Here is a 22,241-nt window from a genome sequence, read left to right on the forward strand (position 1 = left end):
GCAGATAGGACAGGATCAGATGCAAGGTGGACCCCTGATGTGGGTGTGGTTGAGGGGGTTCCTGCTTTGAATACGAAGACTCAAGGTTTCTAAGGACCCCTCCCACTCAGATCCTAGGATTCCTTTATTTGACTTTCAAGAGTTTTTCTATTTGTCACTATTCTCCTTTTCATTTATTTATTTAAAATTTTTTTTTTTTTAATAATCTCTACACCCAACATGGGGCTCGAACTTATAACCCCGAGATTAAAAGTCCCATGCTCTACTAAGCCAGCCAAGCACCCCACTAGTCTCCTTTTTAAACTTTCTTTATGGGCTCTGCTCCGATCTAACAGTTTTCCTCATGTTATGCTCTCTCTTAAATGTTTATGATTTTCCACTCTCCTTTTTAGCTCTCTGTATTTTAAGATAATGCTCAAATTCTCATTTCATTATAAAACTGCTAAAATTTCTAAAGTAAAAAAACGATTACCCTTTCCTCTCACCTTTTATTACATAGTTTGGATACATACGGAGTTAAGACTAAACAAGAAAATTAATATCGTATCCAAAGGGCACAGGGTTTTTCTTTTAAAGCAGGATACTCAAGCATGACGAGCTGTTGTCTAAACACTTTTGCTAAGATGAAATGCTTGATCCTCTCCCAAATGCCTTTTTTTTTTTTTTTTGAAAGAAAGACAGGGCAGGTTTGCTGATGTTTATAAATTCCAAGACAATACAGTTAAATCTATCCTTAGTCTCTACCTTCTCACTGTAAAGTTTAGTTAGTATCTACACTTCTTTACTAAAAGGGCAAAAGTTTTCATTTAATAACTGTAAAGTTTTGCAAGGACACTTGTAATTTTGGGGCCGTGGATGCGTGTTAGGAATACATTTGATAAAACAGTTGTGTAGAACACTGTGTTTTTAAACTTGTAGTTGAAGCTCTGTTTGGCACAGGATACTGATTCTACTTACGAATTTTGTGATAAGTTACTATAACCTCATGAACGTGGATCTAAGTAACTCAGCCACTATAAAAGATTATACAGGTTACCTGAAGATTGGCAGTATATGAAAAAGCTGCTTCCCTTGTAAAATAGCTACAAATAGGTTACCAAAATAGTGACAAATAAAACTTAGGAATTTACTTGAAAACAAAGAAAAATCTCATATCAGCCGTATGATTTTTTTTTTTTTTTAAATGAAGATCAAAAAACAGCAAAACTACTTTATGGTAAAGGCAGTCAGAAGAGTGGTTGTCCTTGGTACTGGGAGGGCTTGGATGGGAAGGGGCATGAGGGAGCTTTTCAGGGTAATGGAAATGTTCTCTATCTGGCCAGGGTTGTGATTTACATGGGTGTACACACTCATCAAAATCAGTGAACTCTATACTTCAGATCCAGGCATCTACTTGTATATAAATTATACCTCAATACAAGTACATGAACAAAACACCGTAACATCTCAAATATCCAGGACAGAGCCATATTTACTGCCTTCTTATTTCACAGACAGGAATCCTGTCTTCTAGCCAGGTTGGAAGTTCCCTGAGGGTCGTTATCATCTGATGGCTTTTTCCTTATACCTCACAGCCCCCAGTACAGAAGTGGGCAGCCCCTAGAGTTTACTCTATCCTTGTGGATCGGTTGGTTTTGAAAGCAATTCTAATCCGACAGGATAATTTCAAGAGGAGCTCCTCCCCACATGAGCCAATCAATGTTGATGACTGGAAAACACGGCAGCACACTGGGGAGGCTGCATAATGTGTGGAAAAAAATGTCCCAAGTGGCAAATGATAGCACTTTTGTTCAATAGCTTAAGTCCCCATTGCCCGGTGTGGTCTTGGAAAACCTCCATTTCTGCACTGAAGAAAGAGGAAGTGGGGACTCTGCTTTCTTCTTTCTGAGGCTGGAAGACTATCCGGAAGCGATCTCTTCAATAAAAAGCTCCCTAATATAGCAGACACTATGAAAACACATGTATTGCGGGGCGCCTGGGTGGTTCAGTCGGTTAAGCGTCTGCTTTCAGCTCAGGTTGTGATCCCAGGGTCCTGGGATCAAGCTCTGTGTCAGGCTCCCTGCTCAGCGGGGAGCCTGCTTCCTGGCCCCTGCCTGCCTCTCTGCCTACTTGTGATCTCTCTCTGTCAAATAAAAAATAAAAATCTTAAAAAAAAAAAAAAAACAAGAACTGAGCACAAAAACATTTCTGAACAACTATAAAGTCATATCTCTCAGTGATTAGAGGGAAAAGCAAAGCAAAACAACAAAGAACACTATAAACCCCTCCCATAAGCAAAACAGAAGGCGAACCTGAGATAATATCTCCCCATCCCCCGCTCCCCAGATCACATTTTCAAGATGCAAACAAAGAAGTTAGAGACTAATTGGTACGCACTGTTGCCTTTGCTGGTTGTACAGCTAACTAAATTAGGGTAGGTAAGACAGGACACAGCTTGGTATGCTGCTGTAGGTAAGAGCACAAACTAAAATGTAGGTTTGCAACGGTCTTCTCCCCTCTGCCTCATAGTTTTAGAGATCCGACAATTTGGCAAACACTGCTTTTGTAACCAAAGCATATTTTTCAGTCTTCAACTCGACAAAAATGATATCTGTAATTAAGAGTAAAGTAGAGTGTATGTGGGAAACTAATGACTGCTCTTGGCAGGGATTATCCACATCACATAGCAATGATTTTGGCCATAAGAGGGATTTGGCCCTTGTCAGAGGGCTCGAAACAAGGTGACTGTAGAGCTCCTGCGTTAGCATTTTTCTAAGTTGTTCTGCACAACCCCAGCCTCATGAGATGCTTTGTGAGAGAAAGGGTTCCAAGTCAGGTTGTTTGGAGGAACCTTGCAAACCACAGCCTCCCCTAAGATACTCGTAACCCATGAATGTATTAGAGGCTCTGAGCATTCTGCACTTAAAGAACATATTGGACTGCTTTACCCAGCATTTCCCACAGACGATACAAGGCAACCTTTTTATAAACACATGAATAAATCCAATAGCACACTGGTTTCTGAAACGCATGGGGGAGGACACTAATCATTTGTATGCATGTTAGAGCAGGGGGACGAGAGGGCATCTAGAGTGGAACGTGGGTCATAAGCAACAGTAGTGTTCCTCACCTTTGGCCAAATCACCTAAGAAACAGTGGTGTGTTGCCCGAGAGTACAAAAAAAGAAAAGTGCATTGCCTCATTTTGCAAGGTCGCACAAGAGTCAAAACAATAGGCCCGCCACGATGATAAAAGTGGACAGTACTTTCCTTTTTGTGATCTGTCCATGAGTTAGCTTGGAAACCAAAGGCAAAAACCTCAAAGCAGCCATTTTACTGAAGGGCTGTTTAGAAATATTACATTCCTTTTTATATAAAAACATAATTTCTAACGAGAACAGGTCACATACCCCTAGCTTGTGCTTAGCAACCCAAATTATACTTAAAACCAATTGAGTGGGAATGACATCCTGTCCCAAAGAAGGAGCTTTAAGCTGCGTTACAGCAGAATCGAAGTGGCAAAGAGAAAATTTTAATAAACACACATCAATTTGTAAATTCAAATTTAATTAAAATAATGATGGCATAGAAACACCTTTTCTCATAAATTCATAAGGTAATAAAAAAACTGGATCACAGACTGTTAGAAGAGATCTCATCTTATTTCTTCCGTGATCCATGCTAAAATCCTCAACCAAAGAAAACTCCCTATCACCTGGCTCTTGCCCAGATCCTTCTGGCGATCTATTTATAGTCTTAGTCAACACCACAGGGGGTCAGAGCTAAAGGTCCCCTGAAGAGTCAGACCAACAGAAAACACATTCTGGGCAAGTGTAGCTATTTGCAGAAGTCTCCAACCTTAAAGGACATTTTATAACAGTAGTTAATGGAAAGTGGTTGTTCTCAAAAGAATCAAAGCATAAAGAAAGAGGCCTTACTGAAATCATCTCAAGTTTACCTTGGCACATGCTTGGGATTAAATAATTTCTAGGAAAGACATTATCTAAACTCAACACCAAAACCCCCAAACAATCTGACTGGAAAATGGACAGAAGACCCGTATAGACATTTTCCAAAGATGTGCTGATGGCCAGCAGGCCCGTGAAAAGACATGCAACATCACTCATCATCAGGGACGTGCAAATCAGAACCACAATGAGCTATCCCCTCACACCTGTCAGAATGGTTAGAATCAAAGACAAGAGGGGTGCCTAGGTGGCTCAGTGGGTTAAAGCCTCTACCTTTGGCTCAGGTCATGATCCCAGGGTCCTGGGATCGAGCCCCACATCGGGCTCTCTGCTCAGCGGAAAGCCTGCTCCCCACCCCTCCTTCTCTGCCTGCCTCTCTGCCTACTTGTGATCTCCGTCAAATGAATAAATAAAATCTTAAAAAAAAAAAAAGAATCAAAGACAAGAAAAAACAAGTACTGGTGAGGATGTGGAGAAGAAGGAACCCTCATGCACTGTTGGAGGGAATGTAATTTGGTGTAGCCACTGCGGAAAACAGTATGTGCCTCAAAAAATTAAAAATAGAAATACCATATGGTCCAATAATTCTACTACTGGGTGGGTATTTACGCAAAGGAAATTTAAAAAGATATTTGCACCCTTATGTTTATTGTAGTATTATTTACAACAATCAAAGTATGGAAGCAATTTAAGTGTCCATCAATAAACAGATAAGGAAGATGTGTTATACACACACACACACACACACACACAACAACACACAGCCATAAAAACAATGAGATCTTGCCATTTGCAACAACATAGATGAACGCAAAGGGTATTACGCGACGTGAGATAAGTCAGACTGAGAAAGACAACTGCCGATGATCTCACTCATATGTGGGATTTAAAAAACAGCAAATAAATACACAAAAAGCAGAATCGGACCTGTCAATGCAGAGAAAAAAACCCAAACTCATGGTTGCCAGAGGGAAGGGACGGAGGGGTGCGGGAGAAACAGGCTTCCAGTTATGGAGAGAAGTCGTCGCGGGAATAAAAGGGACGACATAGGAAATAGAGTCAACGATGTTGTCATAGTGTGGTACGGTGACAGGTGGCAGCTGTCATCAGTGAGCACAGTGTAATGTATAGAGTCGCTGAATCACTACGTTGTACTTTAATGTAACATTATGTGTCAACTATACTCAAATTAAAAAAAACTAAGCTATAGTGTGAAGAAATATTATTTTTTATTGACTTTGGAAGCACAGGAGCATGACTAAGAATTTTCGGCCTTTATCCAGCAGGACCCAGGGAGAGACATGTGGTCAGGCATCACAATGTCATCACTGGAAAGACAGAATCAGAGACACCAGGCTTTTCCAAAGCAGATGACATAATTCTCAAAACCACTCGACACTCTTCGATTGTTCTGATTCCTAACCTGACTTCTCACATAGCTTGGTACTAGAAAGGAAGTACCCTAGAGAGTAGATATGAGAGTCCATTAGCATGGTATGTTCCTTTGTGGAATTCACACATTGACACTGCGGCTCATACACTGTTTTATGTCTGATTCTGGCCCACAAGAGCCACTCTTGATGATCTGATCACCTCCAGGTCTGCTTATAAAAGAGCTTCTGGATCTATGAGTTCAGAATTAGACTCCACTTGGTTAACCACCCAACTGCCAGCAAGCTTTCCTACTTCATTCTGATTTTTGTTTTTTTAAAGCTACTCTCTATTTAATTAGTCTACATTATATAGAGGTGATCTCCTCTTCCTTAGAATGTTTGAATACTCCTGCCCCTGGTCACCAACATTCTATGCTCTTTCTCCATTAACGGACTAATGTAGTACTTCATGTAAGTGGAATCACACAGTATTTGTCTTTGTGTCTTATTCACCTAGACGATATCTTCAAGGTCATCCATGCTGTAGGCATGTACTTCCTTCCTCTTTATGCTTAATAAGTATCCCATTGCCTGGATACACATGTCCTTCCTTCCTTTCCTTCCTTCTTCCCTTTCTTCCTTCCTTCCCTTCCTTTCTTTCTCTCTCTCCCTCCCTTCCTTTCTTCCTTCCTTCCCTCCCTCTTTTTTTTCTTTTTCCTTCCTTTCTCCCTTCCTTTTCCTTCCTTCCTCCCTCCCTTCCTTCCAAGAATCCCAACCAGGCTCCAAACCTAGCACAGAGCCTGAGGGGGGCTCCACCTCATGACCCTAAGCTCACAACCTGAGCTGAAATCAAGAGTCACATGCTTTAACTGAGTGAACAACCCAGGTGCCCCAGATATATGTCTTCTTTATTCATCTGTCCATGGACATTTGGGTTGTTTCCATCTTTAACTACCGTGAACGCTGCTATGAGTGTTGGCGTACACTCAATTATCGTTTTGAGAGATTCAAATAATAAGAAAAATATTATGTACTTATACATGAGGCCACCATTCTCCTTGCTCCTCATTCCTTGGTTATGCCCACACTACCATCTGGAACCACTTTCCTTCCGTCTGAAGGCCATTCTCTAGCATTTCCTGTAGTGCGTATTTTTGGATATGCTCAAAGATGTCTTTATTTCGCTTTGGTTTTTAAAAGCTATATTTGCTGGGTGCAGAATTGTAGGTTGACAGCTGTTCTTTTCCTTCAGTAAAAGAAGTTTTAAAGCTGTTGCCCCACTGTCTTCTTGCTTGCCCTGTTTCTGACAAGAAATCTGATGCATTCTCACCTTTCTCCTCTGTGTTTTTTTCTTTACTGCTGCATTTAAGGGATTTGATCATGTTGTGCCTCCGTATGGTGTTCTTCCTGTCTCTCGTGTTTGACGTTTGTTGAGTTCCTTGGGTCTAAGAGTTTGCAATTTTCATTGAATTTGGAAAAATTTCAGCCATTATTTTTTCAAATATTTTGAATTCCCCCCCTTCTCTTCCCTCCACTCGGGGCTCCACATGCCCATATATTAGGCTACTGGACATTGGCTCACAGGGCCCCAATATTTTGCTCTTCTTTTTTTAGGGTGGTTGCATCTTCCCCTCTTTGCTCTGTGTGTTTTATTCGAGGTAGTTTTATTGTTCTTTCTTCAAGTTTACTAATTTTTCTTCTGCAGCATCTAAACTGCTTTTAATCTCATCAAGTATATTAAAAAAAATCTGAGATGCTGTGTTTTCCATCTCTATCCATAACATACACATAACAATTATTTTAGTGACCTTGTCTTTCAATTCTATAATCTACATCAGTCCTGGATCCTTTTGAATGACTGACTTTTCTTCTCATTAAAGGTTAGAGTCTCCTGCTGCTTTTGTAGGCCTGGTAATTTTGGATCCAATGTCATGCATTCTGAATCTTCTCTTTTGGGTGCTGGTGAGTTCATATTCTTGGGTGTATCTTTGAACACTGTTCTGGGACACTGTTAGGTTGCTTGGAAAGAGTCTGATTCTTTTGAGTCATGTTTTCAAGATTTGCTGGGTGGGATTAGGGCAGTGTTTAGTCAAGGGCTAATTCCTCCCCATGACCTGTACTGTCCATACTCTACCAAGCATCCCATGAATCATGAGTGTTTCCCATGGCTGGTGGGAGCAGGTACTACCTGTGAGTACTTGGTTCTGGTTGCCGCCTACCCTCTGGGGTGGTTCTTGCACTAGCCTTGGGCAGTTTCCTCACACGCACACGCTGAGTTGTGCTCAGCTCAGGCAAATACCTGTTGCGGACCCCCTGAGGCTATCCAGAGGTCTCTCCATACTCTCTGTGCCGCTTGCTCTTCTCTGGCACTCTCCTCTGCAAACTCTAGCTGCCCTAGTGTCTCCCAGCTCAGCCCTCTTGTTTCTGTCAGGGAGTCCATTAAGCTCCACCTGGGCTCCCCCAATCCCACCAGAGACTAGAATGTTTCTCCAGGAAGTCAATCAGCTGCCTGTAGGGCTCACTTGTCTGTTTCTCATATCTTGATGTGCAGTGACCGAAGAACCATTGTTTCATAGATTCTGTCCTTTTAGTTTTTATTTTTTTTTAACATATTTCCTCCTTTTGCTCATTGTATAGCTATGTTGTATTTTACTGGGCACAAACACAATTATCTACTAATCTCATCATATATTAATGGTATTTTTTTCCAGTTTTTTGGCAATTACAATGTACAAAACTACATCTTTGGATGTATGTGTGAATATATCGTAGGATAAATCCTGAGTTCTGGAATTCCTAGATTAAGTGGTCTGGGCATTTAAAATTTTGGTAGCTCTTGCCAAACTGTTCACTCAAAAGGACTGTATCTTATCAACAGCATTTCCCTAAATTTCGTGCAAACACTGGTTATCAATGTGTCAAAGTTTGCCGATTACAGTGGAAAAATATTTCATTATTTTGATCTGAATAATACAGCAATTGTGTACTTTTGCAATATTTGAAACAAAATACCCCAAGTCACCCACACTTGGGCTTTTGTTATGAGGTAAATCTTTTATCATTTTCTTCATTCCTACTTTGGATACTGGCATATTTATGTCAATATTTCTTCTGAGATCAATCTAGGAAATTTTTTTAAAGATTTATGTATTTATCTTAGAGTGAGAGAAAGACAGAGAGAGCAGGAGGGGGAGAGGGAGAGAGAGAGAGAATGCCAAGCAGATTCCCCGCTGAGTGTGGAGCCCAATGTGGGGCTCAATCCCAGGACCCTTAGCATGACCTGAAATGAACTCAAGAGTTGGATGCTTAAGTAACTGAGCTACTTGGGCACCCCAGAAATTCACCCGTTTCATTAATATTTGGAAATTTATCTGCCTAATTTTCACAAAATGCCTTTTAAAAAAATTAATCATCGCAACTTCCTCTCTATTTTGTGAAAAGCATTTTGAAGTTTTGAAAAACCGACCAAGTCTCCCGCCTTCCCCTCTCCGACTTCCACACTTCACTAGCCCCATGGACATCATCTGCAGGCAAGTAACAGTCCACACACACGTCTTGCCTCAGATAAACAACGACTAGATTCACAGCATGTGTAACTCGCCCTCCCCTCCCCCCAAATTCTCTGTCCTCCCTTTTCTAGACTCTGTTCTTCCTCCCTCCTTCCCCACCTTTAAAATAGCGATCAAACATGTACAAGAAGTACTGAATGACCGTGAGCTACAAGGCAGACCAGTACGTGCTGGGAAAAGACAGGTGAGCCATAAAGTTACCAGTGTTGGAACACAGGGAGGAGCCCCCCCAAAACCAAGTATGTCCACTTCCTACCCCCCGCAGCCACAGTCACCTTGGCCACTGCACCCCGGCCCCAGCACGGGCGGGTGGCACTCAGTGTTGGCAGAGCTGGGGCTGTAGCTGCGGTCCTGTTTTACTGCCGTCACAGCGATGTAAGGGCCTCTGAACCCAACCCCGTCTCCCCTGGAAGGGGGGCTGCCCCAGCCCACCTCACCTTACGGACGTGACAGGAAAAGAGGACATTCATGTATTTGTCCTTCCTTTTCAGCTCGTTTGCGACGGGGACAAAAGTGCCTGAGGTCTGAGGTGTGTCTGGCTTCTGAAAGAAAAGGGGGAAAGTGATGAAAAGAATCTGCTTAGCATTTTGGAGGAAAAGGCAATCTCTCCGTGGCCTGGCTTTCCCACCCTGCTCAGACTGTTCTCAGCGTGCGTACTTTTATCTCCCATACCAGCTGCCACAGGGGTGTTAATGCCACCGAAGGGCCTATAAAACTTTTAAAATACAGAATGGGAGGGAGGATGAAATGCAGCTCTGGGAATAATTAATATAAAGGTGGTAATTAAAAACAGCTGCTGAATTATGCAAGGGAAGGTTCAAATGCTCAAAAAGTGGTTTTGGAGTGTGCCTCGTATGTACGGCGCGGAGCGGCAGACAGCCCTTTTTAAAGCAAGGGAAACATCAAACACCACACAGTTAGAAGCAACAAAATCTTTCAGTTCAGTATCGCCCATAGCAGTTTAGTTTCTGTAGGGGTCTTGTTCTTCCCACGAAGTTTTGGAGAAAATTTCTTCCCTTTCTCGGTAAAGGGAGGATCAGATTCTGGTTTGCTGTCCCGTACGTACCGAAGCAAGATAGTTGCCCTCCCAGGCTCTCTGGAGCCCAAGGTCAGCCCTCTGACCTTTCAGCATTTCCATGGCTGCAACCTTGGCCCTGACCTGGGGCAGGTCGGAAGCAGGCAGGCTCTTGATGAGCTCGGATGCTCTCCATCTGGAAGCGAATAAGTGAAATGTTTTAGGATTTAGAAACCCAGTCCCATTCGTGCCCCCAAATAACCGGGCTGCCATTAAGCAGAATTTAAATCAAAGTACTTGCAAGGATACCCTAAAAACAAGGAAAAGAAAGGTCTCCAAAATATACACAGAACTTGTTAAAATACACAGTTCTTTATTTTTTATTTTTTTTTAAATTTATTTTCAGCGTAACAGAATTCATTGTTTTTGCACCACACCCAGTGCTCCATGCAATCTGTGCCCTCCCTAATACTCACCACCTGGCTCCCCCGACCTCCCACCCCCCACCCCTTCAAAACCCTCAGGTTGTTTTTCAGAGTCCATAGTCTCTCATGGTTCACCTCCCTCTCCAATCTCCCTCAACTCCCTTCTCTTCATCTCCCCATGTCCTCCATGCTATTTGTTATGCTCCACAAATAAGTGAAACCATATGATAATTGACTCTCTCTGCTTGACTTATAAAATGCACATAGTTCTTTAGACAAAGATCTTTGTATAACTCGCATTGTCATTTGTGTGTTTTGAAAGCAACTAGAACTTCGTGACACATGGGTTTTCTCATGACATTTATAGTCAGAGCACAGAGAGTCCTTCCTTCTTTCAACACTGAGGTACTCACTGAGCCCTTTCTAGGCACTTACTAAACTTGAGAGGCTATTCTGGGCATTGGATCGAGGGATCCAACAAAGGGATCGAGGTCTTTTCTGCTAGGTGCTTACCTTCCTGAAGCAGGGACAGACAGTGAACCAATAGGAATGTGTGATGTGCTCAGGGCTATGGAGAAAAAACTCTGGCGAGGAAAGGACAGGAGGGCGGTGGTGGGCGGAGCAGGGGATGGGCACTGTTGTGTGGAAGAAGGCTGGAGGGGGTACGAGGCTATTTCCACAAGGCACGTGAGAGAGGTCGGTGGCTGGGATCTGGTAGAGAGTCGTGGAGGCAGAGACACGTGCTGGTCCTGCATGCATTTTGAAGGACACACCAGTAGATTTATTGATGGATTCGATATGGGAGCAAGAGAATAAGGGGGAATTTAAAGACGGCCCCAAGACTGTTGGGTCCAAGGAACTGAAAGCACACATTGAAAATAATCTATCCCTGATCGAGGAAAGCAAGCACACAGCTTTTATTCTGTCCCGGCCTTACTTGAACTCACGTCTTGCTTTCTGCCACGGGAGCTGTGGCTGGAAACAAACCCAGAGCTTCTTCACAGCAGACGGAATCATCAAGGCCGGTGGTCCCCTAGCTGTCTTCCACAGAGCACGAGGCCAAGAGACACCTAACACGGAGAGGTGCTCCCTCCCCCAGGGATGTGCGCAGAATGTGAGACTGCTTCCATCTAAGATTTTCCCGAGATGGATTCTGGCTTCAAGACAGTGACTTGAGCCGAAAGGTTTGCTTTTCTTTCCGAAACTCCCACCGCAACAACTAAATAAATATACAAAGAAGGAAAAGCTCTGTAGCAGCCCTGGAGAGCGGGAAGGAGGTCAGTGAACTGCAAGATGGGAAGACTTTCTTGGAGATTCGAAGTAGACTGGACCAAGCCGTGGGAGGAGTGGCTCAGAGCTGAGCCGTCCACTCGGTGGAAGGAGAGGAACCCCTTTGCCAGAAACAGCCCGGAGAGTGCTTGGGCCGGAGGCAGCTAGGGCTGGTGGCCAGGCCAGGCTGGGCAGTGAAGGATCTCACAGCGGGAGAGGTGCCATCTCTTTGCACAAAGAATGCCTGCCCATGGCAAGATGGGGCCCCTGCTGTGGGGGAGCATCAGAGGTAGCAGGATACAATAAAAGTAGCCTTGGAAAAAGGAAAGGCTCAGCCAGCGAAATTCTCCTCTCTGGTTTCCGTGGCCAATGGACACTGCAATGGGATAGACTGTCCTAAGGTCATTCCAGAAGATGCTGGAAGAATGACAGGCTGGGAGCAGCTGGGGGTCATCGCCAAGGTCACTGGTGACAGGTACATCTCATAATACTAAGTGGCTTTCAGTTAGTCCTTGGGTCCCAAGGGAGGTAGAGGCAGTCTTTGCTGTCTGCTGGTCTGTTTTCAGCCTTGGTGTCTAGTCCATCTGTCCCTTCTTTACTGCCCACTGTGGCCCAGGACAAGGTCCACCCCTGACTGGCTGCAGAGTGCAGAGGCACACGGGGCACCTGGGAACTGGCCTATATAACCACAAAGAGAGCCAGCCAGATTCCTCACCCTGCTCAAGGAAACCACCCTCTAGAAACGCCTGTAGTCCTCAACACCATCTCTATGGCGGCCTAAAAATCACCCGCCTCGACCCCATGAACAGGGGGACAAAGCTGAGCATGAGGAAGGCTCCCAGCCTTCCCAGAAGGAAAAAGAATTACTGTGAGGAACAGGAGTGAGCTTAACCATGATTAATGTTGAGATTTTAGAAAAATCAGAAAACCCCCCAAAAACACAAGCCCACAATCACGGTGGAGTTCTTTAGCACACTTCTCTCTGTTGTCCTCAGATCACAAAAGGGGAGAATACATCAAGTAGGAAACAGTGACTCTATCAGGGGTTGGTAAACCACAGTCTGTGCCAAATTCAGCCCATGGCCTGGTTTTCTGCTGCTCACAAGCTAGGAACAGCTTTTTACACGTTTGACAAAACCAGAGCAAAACAAAGTATGTGACAAAGACCATACGCAGCCCATAAAGCCTGTGATGTTTCTTACCCGGCCCTTCACAGAAAAAGTTTGCCTTTGGATGAGATTAACACAACTGGCAGGGCTCCTTCACGGTGCACGTGCACGTGTGCATGTGTGCGTGTATACACACGTGTGTGCAAAGTCAGCTGGCAGAGCAGACGCATTATTTTCAAAATGCTCAGACACCTGAAGCCCTGAGAAGGCTGGACTGTCTTCCCATCCTTCTTGTCTGTCACCATCTCCCTGGAACCCAGGCCAGTGCCCATGACACAGCTGGCCTTGAGGGAATATGTGCCGAATGAATAAATGGAATTTTGCAAAAATTCATCAAATCTAGGCCATCTACAAAACCATCAGAATCTAAAAAGAAGCCCACACAGGCCGCAGTGCAACACAAAATCAATAACGCTTTGTGGCTGTTAAAAGTACTACACGGATCTTTCCTTACTGTCATAGACAGGTCTCCAGAACATTTTTAAGTCGTCCTATAACCCTGCTTGTTTGAAAAAGAGAGGAAAAAGAGCCCAGATGATCTGTGACTGGGGACTGTGCACGCATACACTCTGAGTATGAGCCAACATTTCTACAGTGTTTATTACGCGTCAAGCATAATCTGAAATACTTTATATATACATTTACTCATAATCTTTCCAACAACCCTACGAACAGGTATTACTGTTAGAGCACTTTATGGATATGGTAACTGAAGCTCAGACAGATTATCTAATGTGCCCAAGGTTACACAAACAGGCATCAGCAGAGTTAGACTGTAAACCCAGGCTCCCGGGATCTGTGCTCCTAACCACTATACCATGCTGTCTCTTCCATGTCGGTGTGTGTTTGGAAATGCACAGAGGCAGGCACAGAAGGATACAAACTAATTGTTAATGAGAGATTATCCTAGGGGAAGGAAATAAAATGGGGGAGACAAGAGGAGGTGCGGAGGATTTCAACTTTATATCTTCTACATTTCTATATTATTTCACTTTAAAAAAAAACCACAATGAGCATATATATTCAGGCATAGCTTAATCACTTTTTAAATTAAGTTGAAATTCAGGTTACAGATGATACCATTCATGAAAAACACTCACCTGTGCATTAAATGCCTGACAGCATACAACGAACATTTATAGTATTAGAGCTGAGAACTGAGGTAATTTTGCTTTCAATGATTCCTTCTTGAGCTTTTCTTTTTATTAGATATCATTTCTTTTCTTTCTTTCTTTCTTTTTTTTTTTTACAAAAAGCCAAATGGGGTATAGATTAAAGAATTTTATTTCTATGCATTTTTATTTATCTTTTGATATCTGCCACCAATTACACAGAGCTAACTCTAAAGGAAGACAAAATCTCATTTAGCACAGAATTATAAATTAGTTCTTTTACATTCGGTATGCCGATTATTTCATAGTGCTCTTTGTGGAAGACCACACGGCCAAATGGCCATATTTGAGAACCCTTAGCTCACTTTATGTACCTAAGGCACAGCTAAATGTATCTGGTGCACACCAGCAACCAATAAGCAGCAGTAAGGAGGGGGAAGGGGCTATGGATCGCTACAGATTCAGATTCAGGGCACTTTACGAAAAATGAGATCAGCTGGACAGATATCAGATTTTTATCTATCAAAGGTTTTTATCTATTTGTGTTTAAAAAAAAGGTTGCTCTAAAATAAATCATTTTCCATCTCATACTTTAAAGTCATCTGGGGGGCACCTGGATGGCACAGTTAAGCATCCAACTCTTGGTTTCAGCTTTAGGTTGTGATCTTGGGGTCATGAGATCGAGCCCGATGCAGGGCTCTGTGCTCAGTGTCGAGTCTGCTTGATTCTCCCTCTCTCCCTCTGCCACCCTGCTTGTGCGCTCTCACTCTCTCGTTCAAATAAATAAATCTTAAACAAACAAAAATCATCTGGGAAACTTTAGAAAGGACCTCTGTTTGGGCCCCACTCCCTGGTTCTGTTACACAGAACTTTCTGGAGGCAGGATGTGGCCTCGGTACGCTTGGCAGGTTTCATAACCAGGATCGAGAAGTGCTGCCCCAAAAGCATTAACGCCTTTTCCAGCTGGAGTTATGGGTGGCGACTGTGATAAGTAGTTATTATTTGCTAATAAGAGAAGAAGACAGCGTGCTAATAGCTTATCTTAACTGTGGCATGATCCAGGCTTGGTGGCGCACGGCTCTCCACAGCTAGAGGGAGAACAAAAAGCACAGTCCCGTTGTTCTGAGCAGTACACAGATGCCCCGAGAGAGGAATCTACAGAGCTAAAGACCTCAGGCAGGAGGTGTCCTGCAAATGCAAACGGCTGAGCCCATAGCATGGCCTCAGATCTGGGGCTTTAGACGTGAGGGGTGTTCCCTTAATGGAAGTAGCACATACCAACAGGCCCTTTCTTACCTATTAAAAATGGCCTGCAAGGCCTCCTCGAAACGGCGGAGAACTTTAGGTGGGGTTGGCCACTTCACGTGCTTGCCGTGGTCCTTCATGGTCTTGACGCCGTGGAAGCGTCTGGCAACCTCGTGAATGTACGACTTCACTTTGTAACGCCGGTAATACCGGATAATTGTCAGAGCTGCCTTGGTTCTCTTGTACCGCATGCGGGCCAGCGTGCCTCGCCACACCTTCACACCAGAGGAAGAAAAAGACAAGTGTTGCCGGCTGGCTGAGTCAGTGGTATATGACTTTGAACTTGTATAAGATCCTCTGCTTACAAACTACCAAGGGGGGGGGGGGGGGGGAGGGGATCATGCATGAGGTAGACAAAGCACATCTATTCCACCTGCCACCAACAGATGGCGCCAGGAGTCACGCTGGCATTTGCTTCCGTGGTCTCGCTGTTCCCCACTGGCAGTGGGATGTGTGCTGCCTCAGAAGCAGCGTGTTTGAACTTTTAAGGATCATGAAGAGAGGAAAGCCAAAATGCAAACGTCTCTGCGGAAGTATGTGAAGAGCATGGAGAGAAAGCAAGACGAGGCAGAACCAACGTCTACATCAACATCTACAGTTCTTGAATGAAACCTGGCTTTACACAGATTACACCACTGGCCGCCGCTGGACCGTCCCGTTGGATTCACAGGCAGACTTATATACAAGCTGTGCAGTCCCCTTCCCCAGGTGCTGGGTAAATTCCCCCCAAACTCAGATGTAATCCGGGGGAAAGGGGGACACAGACGAAGACAAACAGCACACGAATCTTTGTTTACATTGTTTTGGAGCTCAGAAATCAATCAGACAGTATATAAATGTCTCTGTGCCAGCTGTACCCAGGCACGGTGAAGTCAGAGATACTTACTTATACTTCTCCTTCAGGATCCTCTGCCCAGATTCCTGTACTTCTCAATCTCTCGAGTAAAAAGAAATTTGGTATAATCTTCACTTCATTCTTGGCTCTTCCCCTACACGTGTCCTCCACCGCCACAACGTACTCTTTCTCCTACAGTATTTCCAGCATAGACCCCCTTCTCTTCCTTTTTCTTTTTAAAATTTTATTTATTTATTTGACAGAGAGCGATCACAAGTAGGTAGAGAGGCAGGCAGGGAGAGGGAGAAGCAGGCTCCCCACTGAGCAAGAAGCCCGATGCTGGGCTCCATCCCAGGACCCTGAGACCATGACCTGAGCTGAACGCAGAAGCTTAACCCACCGAGCCACCCAGGTGCCCCCTTCTCTTCCTTTCTGCCACTCAGATCTCCAAGACCCCAAATTACTCGCTCTGCTTTCTTCAATAAACTCCTTGGACACCCCCACCATCATGTTCCGGTTGATATTTACTGTGGCTACTTAGATAGCCAGGCCCACTTCTTTTTTTTTTTTTTTTTTTTAAGATTTTTTTTTTTTTATTTGACAAAGAGAGATCACAAGTAGGCAGAGAGGCAGGCAGAGAGAGAGAGAGAGGGAAGCAGGCTCCCTGCTGAGCAGAGAGCCCGATGCGGGACTTGATCCCAGGACCCTGAGATCATGACATGAGCCGAAGGCAGTGGCTTAACCCACTGAGCCATCCAGGTGCCCCACCAGTCCCACTTCTTGGGGTGCTGGTATTAAGCTCCTTCCCTGTGTCTGGCCTCCCGGGACCAAGATTTTCCACCTCTGTTTCAAAGCCCACAGTAAAAGCTCCAGCCTCCCTCGGGTTTCTTGCATTTCCTCTTAAATCTCCACCTGTGCCACCAATTTCTCAGAAAAGCTGGTGCAATGCCTCTTTTACTCCATCATTTTAGGTGTTTCTTTATGCAGACTCCTAAGCTGGCATCACGGGCTTGTGATGTGCTCCTTTTTTCAACCTGCTGCACCGCAAGGACAGATCTGTTTGCTCAGGATGCAGGAGGAGGTCACCAAGGGACCCTAAAAAGGAACTAACAAAGTCAAGGAAAATCACGCTATGTGAGGGAAACGTGACACATGAGCAGTTTGCGATGGGAACCTAGAGCTTGCCTCAATCCAGAATATATAAAAACTGTGAGGCAATGAGAACTTGTTTCTGGATGTGGCGTCAGTACAGCAACCCTTTTTAGCCAAAATGGTCTCTTCCCCGTCGCCAAATCCATCATGCAGATGGCTTTGTTACGCCTCCTCCCGAGAGCTAAAATAAAGGTCCCTTCTTTAGCATCTTGAAAAAAAAAAAAAAAACGACAGAATACAATTACAGGGTGGAAGTCTGTGATTCAATTTCTTAAACAAAATACGTTCTTAAAGTTTCATACTGTTTGTTGCTTTCCTCTATTTTTGAAGAGGAAGGAAATTAAGACTCCCTGGAGCCATACCTGTATAGAAAATTGATCCTTAATTTTCAAGGAGGGTTCACAGAATTTCTCATTAAAATGCTTTTGGTTTAAGTCTTCAGTAATTTGGGGGGGGGAAGCATTTTATAAATAAGGGTTTGTTAAGGAGTAGGTTTTTATGTTTAACTTTTAAAAAAGATTTATTTATTTGAGAGAGAGAGAGAGCGTATGTGCTGGTACTTGGGGGGAGGTGGGGAGATGCAGGAGAGGGAGGGAGAAAATCTCAAGCAGACTGCCCACTGAGCACAGAGCCCAAGGTGGGGCTCGATCTCGGGACCCTGAGATCATGACCTGAGCTGAACCAAGAGTCCAATGCTCAACCGACTGAGCCACCCAGGTGCCCTTATGTGCAGGTATTTTTTTTAAAGCTTTGCTTATTTATTTTGGGGGTGGGGAGAGAGAGCGTGTGAGTGGAGAGAGGGGCAGAGGGAGAGGGAGACAAACAGATTTCCCACTTAGCGGGGAGCCTGATGTGGAGCTTGATCTCATGACCCTGAGATCGTGACCTGAGCTGAAATCAACAGTCAGATGCTTAACTGACTAAGCCACCCAGGCGCCCCTGGAAACTCTTTAAGGAGTGTGAGCCATTCATTCTCAGCCGACTAATTGCCCCCAGACAGTGCTGGACTGGATATTGTTTCATTCTTCCACCTCTCATATGGACTGGATGTCCATGATGTATATGCTTTATCTGGTCTCTCCATTGCTTAAGAGGAATGACAAGCGAGCTGGGTCTTTTGGTGGATACCATCATGCTCCCTCCTTAATAATGAAGAAATGTACCAGACGTGTGCTTCACTGAGTCTGGGGGGTCTTGCAGTCTTCTGGCTTGGATGAAGACAGGTATTTTTTCCCCATGTCTTGAAGAGCTCTTTCTTGATTTGGCTCTATTATTATTAGCAGATGCTTCCCTTACTCCTTGCCTACTTATTGATATGTCAGAGGCAGGAAAGACAGTAAACCTTCTTGACTCCTCTTGCCTGTGGGAAAGTGTGTTCTTGATGGAAGAAAGGGTTCATGCTGGAGGTGTGGGCAATTCCAGCCCCCCCCACCGCATACCTTTATACTTGATGCCAACACCATCAAAAGCAATGAGACGTCTCAGAATTCCTTCCTTGTACGGCTCCACGTTCCATTCTTCTCTTTGAAGAATATATTGATTTTTTTTTTAGCACCTTTGTTCAATTTGCTCCAATTTTTCTTTTTCTGGGTGACAGCTCATTTTATGGTATGAAGTTGGGATTCTTTTCTTGGTTTCAGGGTTCGTGGGTTCTCTGTTGTCATTTTTACATTTTTGTTAATTTCAGCAAATTTGGGGAAAGGAACTTTTGTGAGCCTGGCAGTTACATTATCAGTTTTGTCAGACGTCCCTCAGGCTTTAATTTTTTAACATCAGGAAAAAAGCATTGAAAAACTACAGAGGAAAATGACTGCATGCAAAAAAAAAAATTATTGATGTATTTTTCCTTGTAATCTAAGCATATTTGGTTTAAGGAAGAATGTTCCCAGGAGTTGGTGAGCCTGTGTGGGGGAGGGTTGTTCTTGATTTTCCCATCAAGGGTCTGCAGGTTGGAATTTAAGGTATAAGACAGATTTTCCACTTCCCTTTTTATTTAAAGCAGCTTAAACTGCTGGGTTTCTCAAGAGTCATATAAAGTACATGTCTATGGAGGACTTTGCCTGATGATGGGAAGTCAGAAAACAGAGAGTTAAATGTTACATTCAACAGCAAATATTTAATAATTACATGCATAGGTCAGAGAGGCTCAACCAAAAAACAAGGGAGCCAAAGGGGCCCTTATTAAAACAATATTAACATTAAAGAGGAACTAACCAGATATTATGTGTTTTAGGGTATGATGTAAGAGAGAGGACGCTGAAGGCCACCCAGTGGGATCTGGGAGGGAAAGTTAAGCAGGAGCTATAAAGCAGAGGGTAGATTGACAGAGGAGAGGGCCAGCACATTGTTTCTTAGGAAGAAGAAAGAAGGGAGGCAAACAGAGAGGCTGACTCAGAGGGAACAGCCAAGGGACAAAGAAAGACCATCAGAGAGCACTGAGAGAGTCCAACTGCTCTCTTGGATACTTTCACCCCCTGAAGTCAGTTCCGCCAACACAGCGGCCAGAGTGATCCTTTTAAAGCTGAAATCAGATCATGTCACTTCTCTGCTTGAAACTTTGCCACTGCTCTCCAGTTCCCTGAGTGACAGCCAGAGCCCCCGCACTAAGCCACAAAGGCCCATGTTCTCTGGGGCAGTTACCTCCTCCGCTGACTCCAGCCCCCTCTGGACTTGGGGATGCTCCCTCTGCCTAGAATGATCTCCCTCCCCGGATGTCACATGGCCCACTTCTTCACCCTCTCTCTGCGTCCTGCTCTCTGGGCCCTTCCCAATGAGACTGGCCCTGACCTTCCCATTTACAATTCAGCTTGTCTCCATCTTTCCCACCTGGCGCTCTCCGTGCTTCCCACCATGCTCTAGCGTTATTCCTGCCTCTAGCACTCCACGCTACAACACAGCAGGAAACCCACACGTTACTGCATTGTTTACTCTCTCCTCCTGCTGGCATTTCAGCTCTAGCAGGCCAAGGGCTCTTTGTCTCTTTTACTCACTGATGAAATTCCACTGCCTAGAACAATACCAAGGACACAGGAGCCACCCGATCATATCTGCAGAATGAATGAATGTTTTCACCTTCATCTTCCAAGCCTGGTAATGAATCTTAAATTTTGGCTTTCACATTTTCCATTTTTAAGACTCATCCTTGTTCTCCAAATATTATTTATTTATTTATTTAAAAGATTTTATTTGAGGGGCGCCTGGGTGGCTCAGTGGGTTGGGGCCTCTGCCTTCGGCTCAGGTTGTGATCCCAGGGTCCCGGGATCGAGCCCTGCATCGGGCTCCCTGCTTGGTGGGGGCCCTGCTTCCCTCCCCCTCTCCTTCCTCCTGCCCCTCTGCCTACTTGTGATCTCTGTCCGCCAAGTAAATAAATAAAATCTTAAAAAAAAAAGTTTTTATTTGAGAGAGCGAGCGAGCGAGCATGATTGGGGGGCCAGAGGGAGAGGAAGAGGGAGAAGCAGGTTTTCCACTGAACGTGGAGCCCAATGTGGGACTCCATCCCTGGACCCTGAGAGCATGACCTGAGCTGAAGGCAGATGATTAACCGGCTGAGCCACTCAGGTGACCCCAAACATTTCTTTTTAAAGCACATTGCTCTTGTTTAACAAAAGCAACATCTCATCCTTCCTCTCTGAGGATATGAATCATGCTTTTGCTTTTTACAATGCTCCTTGTGTTGTATGTTCCTTCTAAATCCCCTCTTCTCCCATTTGTCTTGGTCTCAGCCTTTTGTGCTAGAGGCATTCCTCAAATCTCCTGGGATCCTTGGCCATCTGGTACTGCATGCCACTCAAAAGCTCTGTGCATGTGCTTGAGGAATGAGGGGACTTCATTACATAGAGTAATCGGGTGGGGACCATCTGTGGGGAACCCCAGGATGTGTTTTTCCTCTTTGCTGCCGGAATTCTGAGTAAAGGGGCATTGGGGGAGGATCTTTAGTATCCAGACTTTCACTTACTCTCCTTGGTGTCAGAATGGTGCCTGTCCCCTTTCCTCCATAGTGCCTGGTGTCCCTCAAAGCCCAGAGCTTCTCTGGTTGTATTTCTTCAGAGTGAGCTTCCTGTCTTCTACCAGAATGAGACTGCGGTAGTCACCTGACTTTGTAGGGTCGGGAAGGAGACCTGTGTTTTGGTCTTTATACAGACTGTCATCCAACTTCCTTCAGCTCTCCCCCTCAACACCCCTACCTCCAGAGGGACCTGGTCCTTCCCACTCCTGAATTTTCCACAGCCCTGCAGTTAGGCAAACTGGCTTGCCTGTCTGCTTCTCAGCAGACACTTAGATGTCAGCTTTCTCCACCTGCTTGGGGGACTAACCACACATCCACTTATTTCCAAAATTACGTGGACCCCTCTTGTCTGCTGTTGTTGCTTTTATGGTTCTGTTTGTCCTTGTGGGTTTCTCCCATTTTTATCCCTTACCTATCATTTAGGGGTTTTGCGAGGGAGTGGATATAAACACAATCTGTCATGTTTAACCACATGTTTTTATGATGCCGTCTTAATTCTACCATGTTTCCCTCTGAGGCACACTTCCTCAGTGGTCAGGCCTTTCAGAGCAATATCTGCTGTCACTAAAGTACAAGATGCATTTTGCAAAAGATGCAGGATTCTAGGTTATGCTCTGTTGAGAAGTAGGTCAATTACGTATCTTCAGCTTAGTCTCAGAAAGAAACACAGGTCAGCTTTCCTTCTTTGTTTCTAGTTCTCTGTGGGTTTTTTTTTTTTTCTGTTTTTGTTTTCCAGTCATCCTGGGGACTGGGCCCTTTCTGTCCTGTTCTCCAGCAGATCCCTGATGCTCTGAACTGGATATTCTCTTGGTTTCCACAACCAGAAGCCTTCAAAATTTCAGCTTCTCAGGCCCTCTGTGCCCAGGGACAACTTCTAGGAGAGCATCTTTCCTGTTTCTAAACTTAAATCCCCCAACAGTTACCCGGGCAGCACTGTGACAGTTTCTGACTGTTAAACAATTGGGGTAGATAAAAATTTATTGAGGTAACAGGCTGAACTCTGAACTGTAAAATACATTAAATCTATCCACATACCCCATCGAGTGACAGCCGTCCCCTCCTTAC

At 44.4% G+C, this 22,241-nt stretch overlaps 1 protein-coding gene across 1 annotated transcript in view; it reads right to left on the bottom strand.

The window, feature by feature from the left end:
- The window catches only part of LOC111151444 (myosin ID), a 243,387-nt gene that overhangs the window by 130,681 nt on the left and 90,465 nt on the right, over positions 1-22,241 (bottom strand). The window contains exons 17-19 of the mRNA XM_022509449.1: positions 15,175-15,398; positions 9,955-10,099; positions 9,326-9,430 (exon numbers count right to left, since the gene is read on the bottom strand). Coding sequence (XP_022365157.1) covers positions 9,326-9,430; positions 9,955-10,099; positions 15,175-15,398 — 474 coding nt within the window. The remainder of the gene's footprint in view (positions 1-9,325; positions 9,431-9,954; positions 10,100-15,174; positions 15,399-22,241) is intronic.

The sequence above is a fragment of the Enhydra lutris genome, unplaced genomic scaffold (assembly GCF_002288905.1).
Source record: "Enhydra lutris kenyoni isolate GAN:26980312 unplaced genomic scaffold, ASM228890v2 scaffoldscaffold26, whole genome shotgun sequence".
Taxonomy (NCBI): domain Eukaryota; kingdom Metazoa; phylum Chordata; class Mammalia; order Carnivora; family Mustelidae; genus Enhydra; species Enhydra lutris.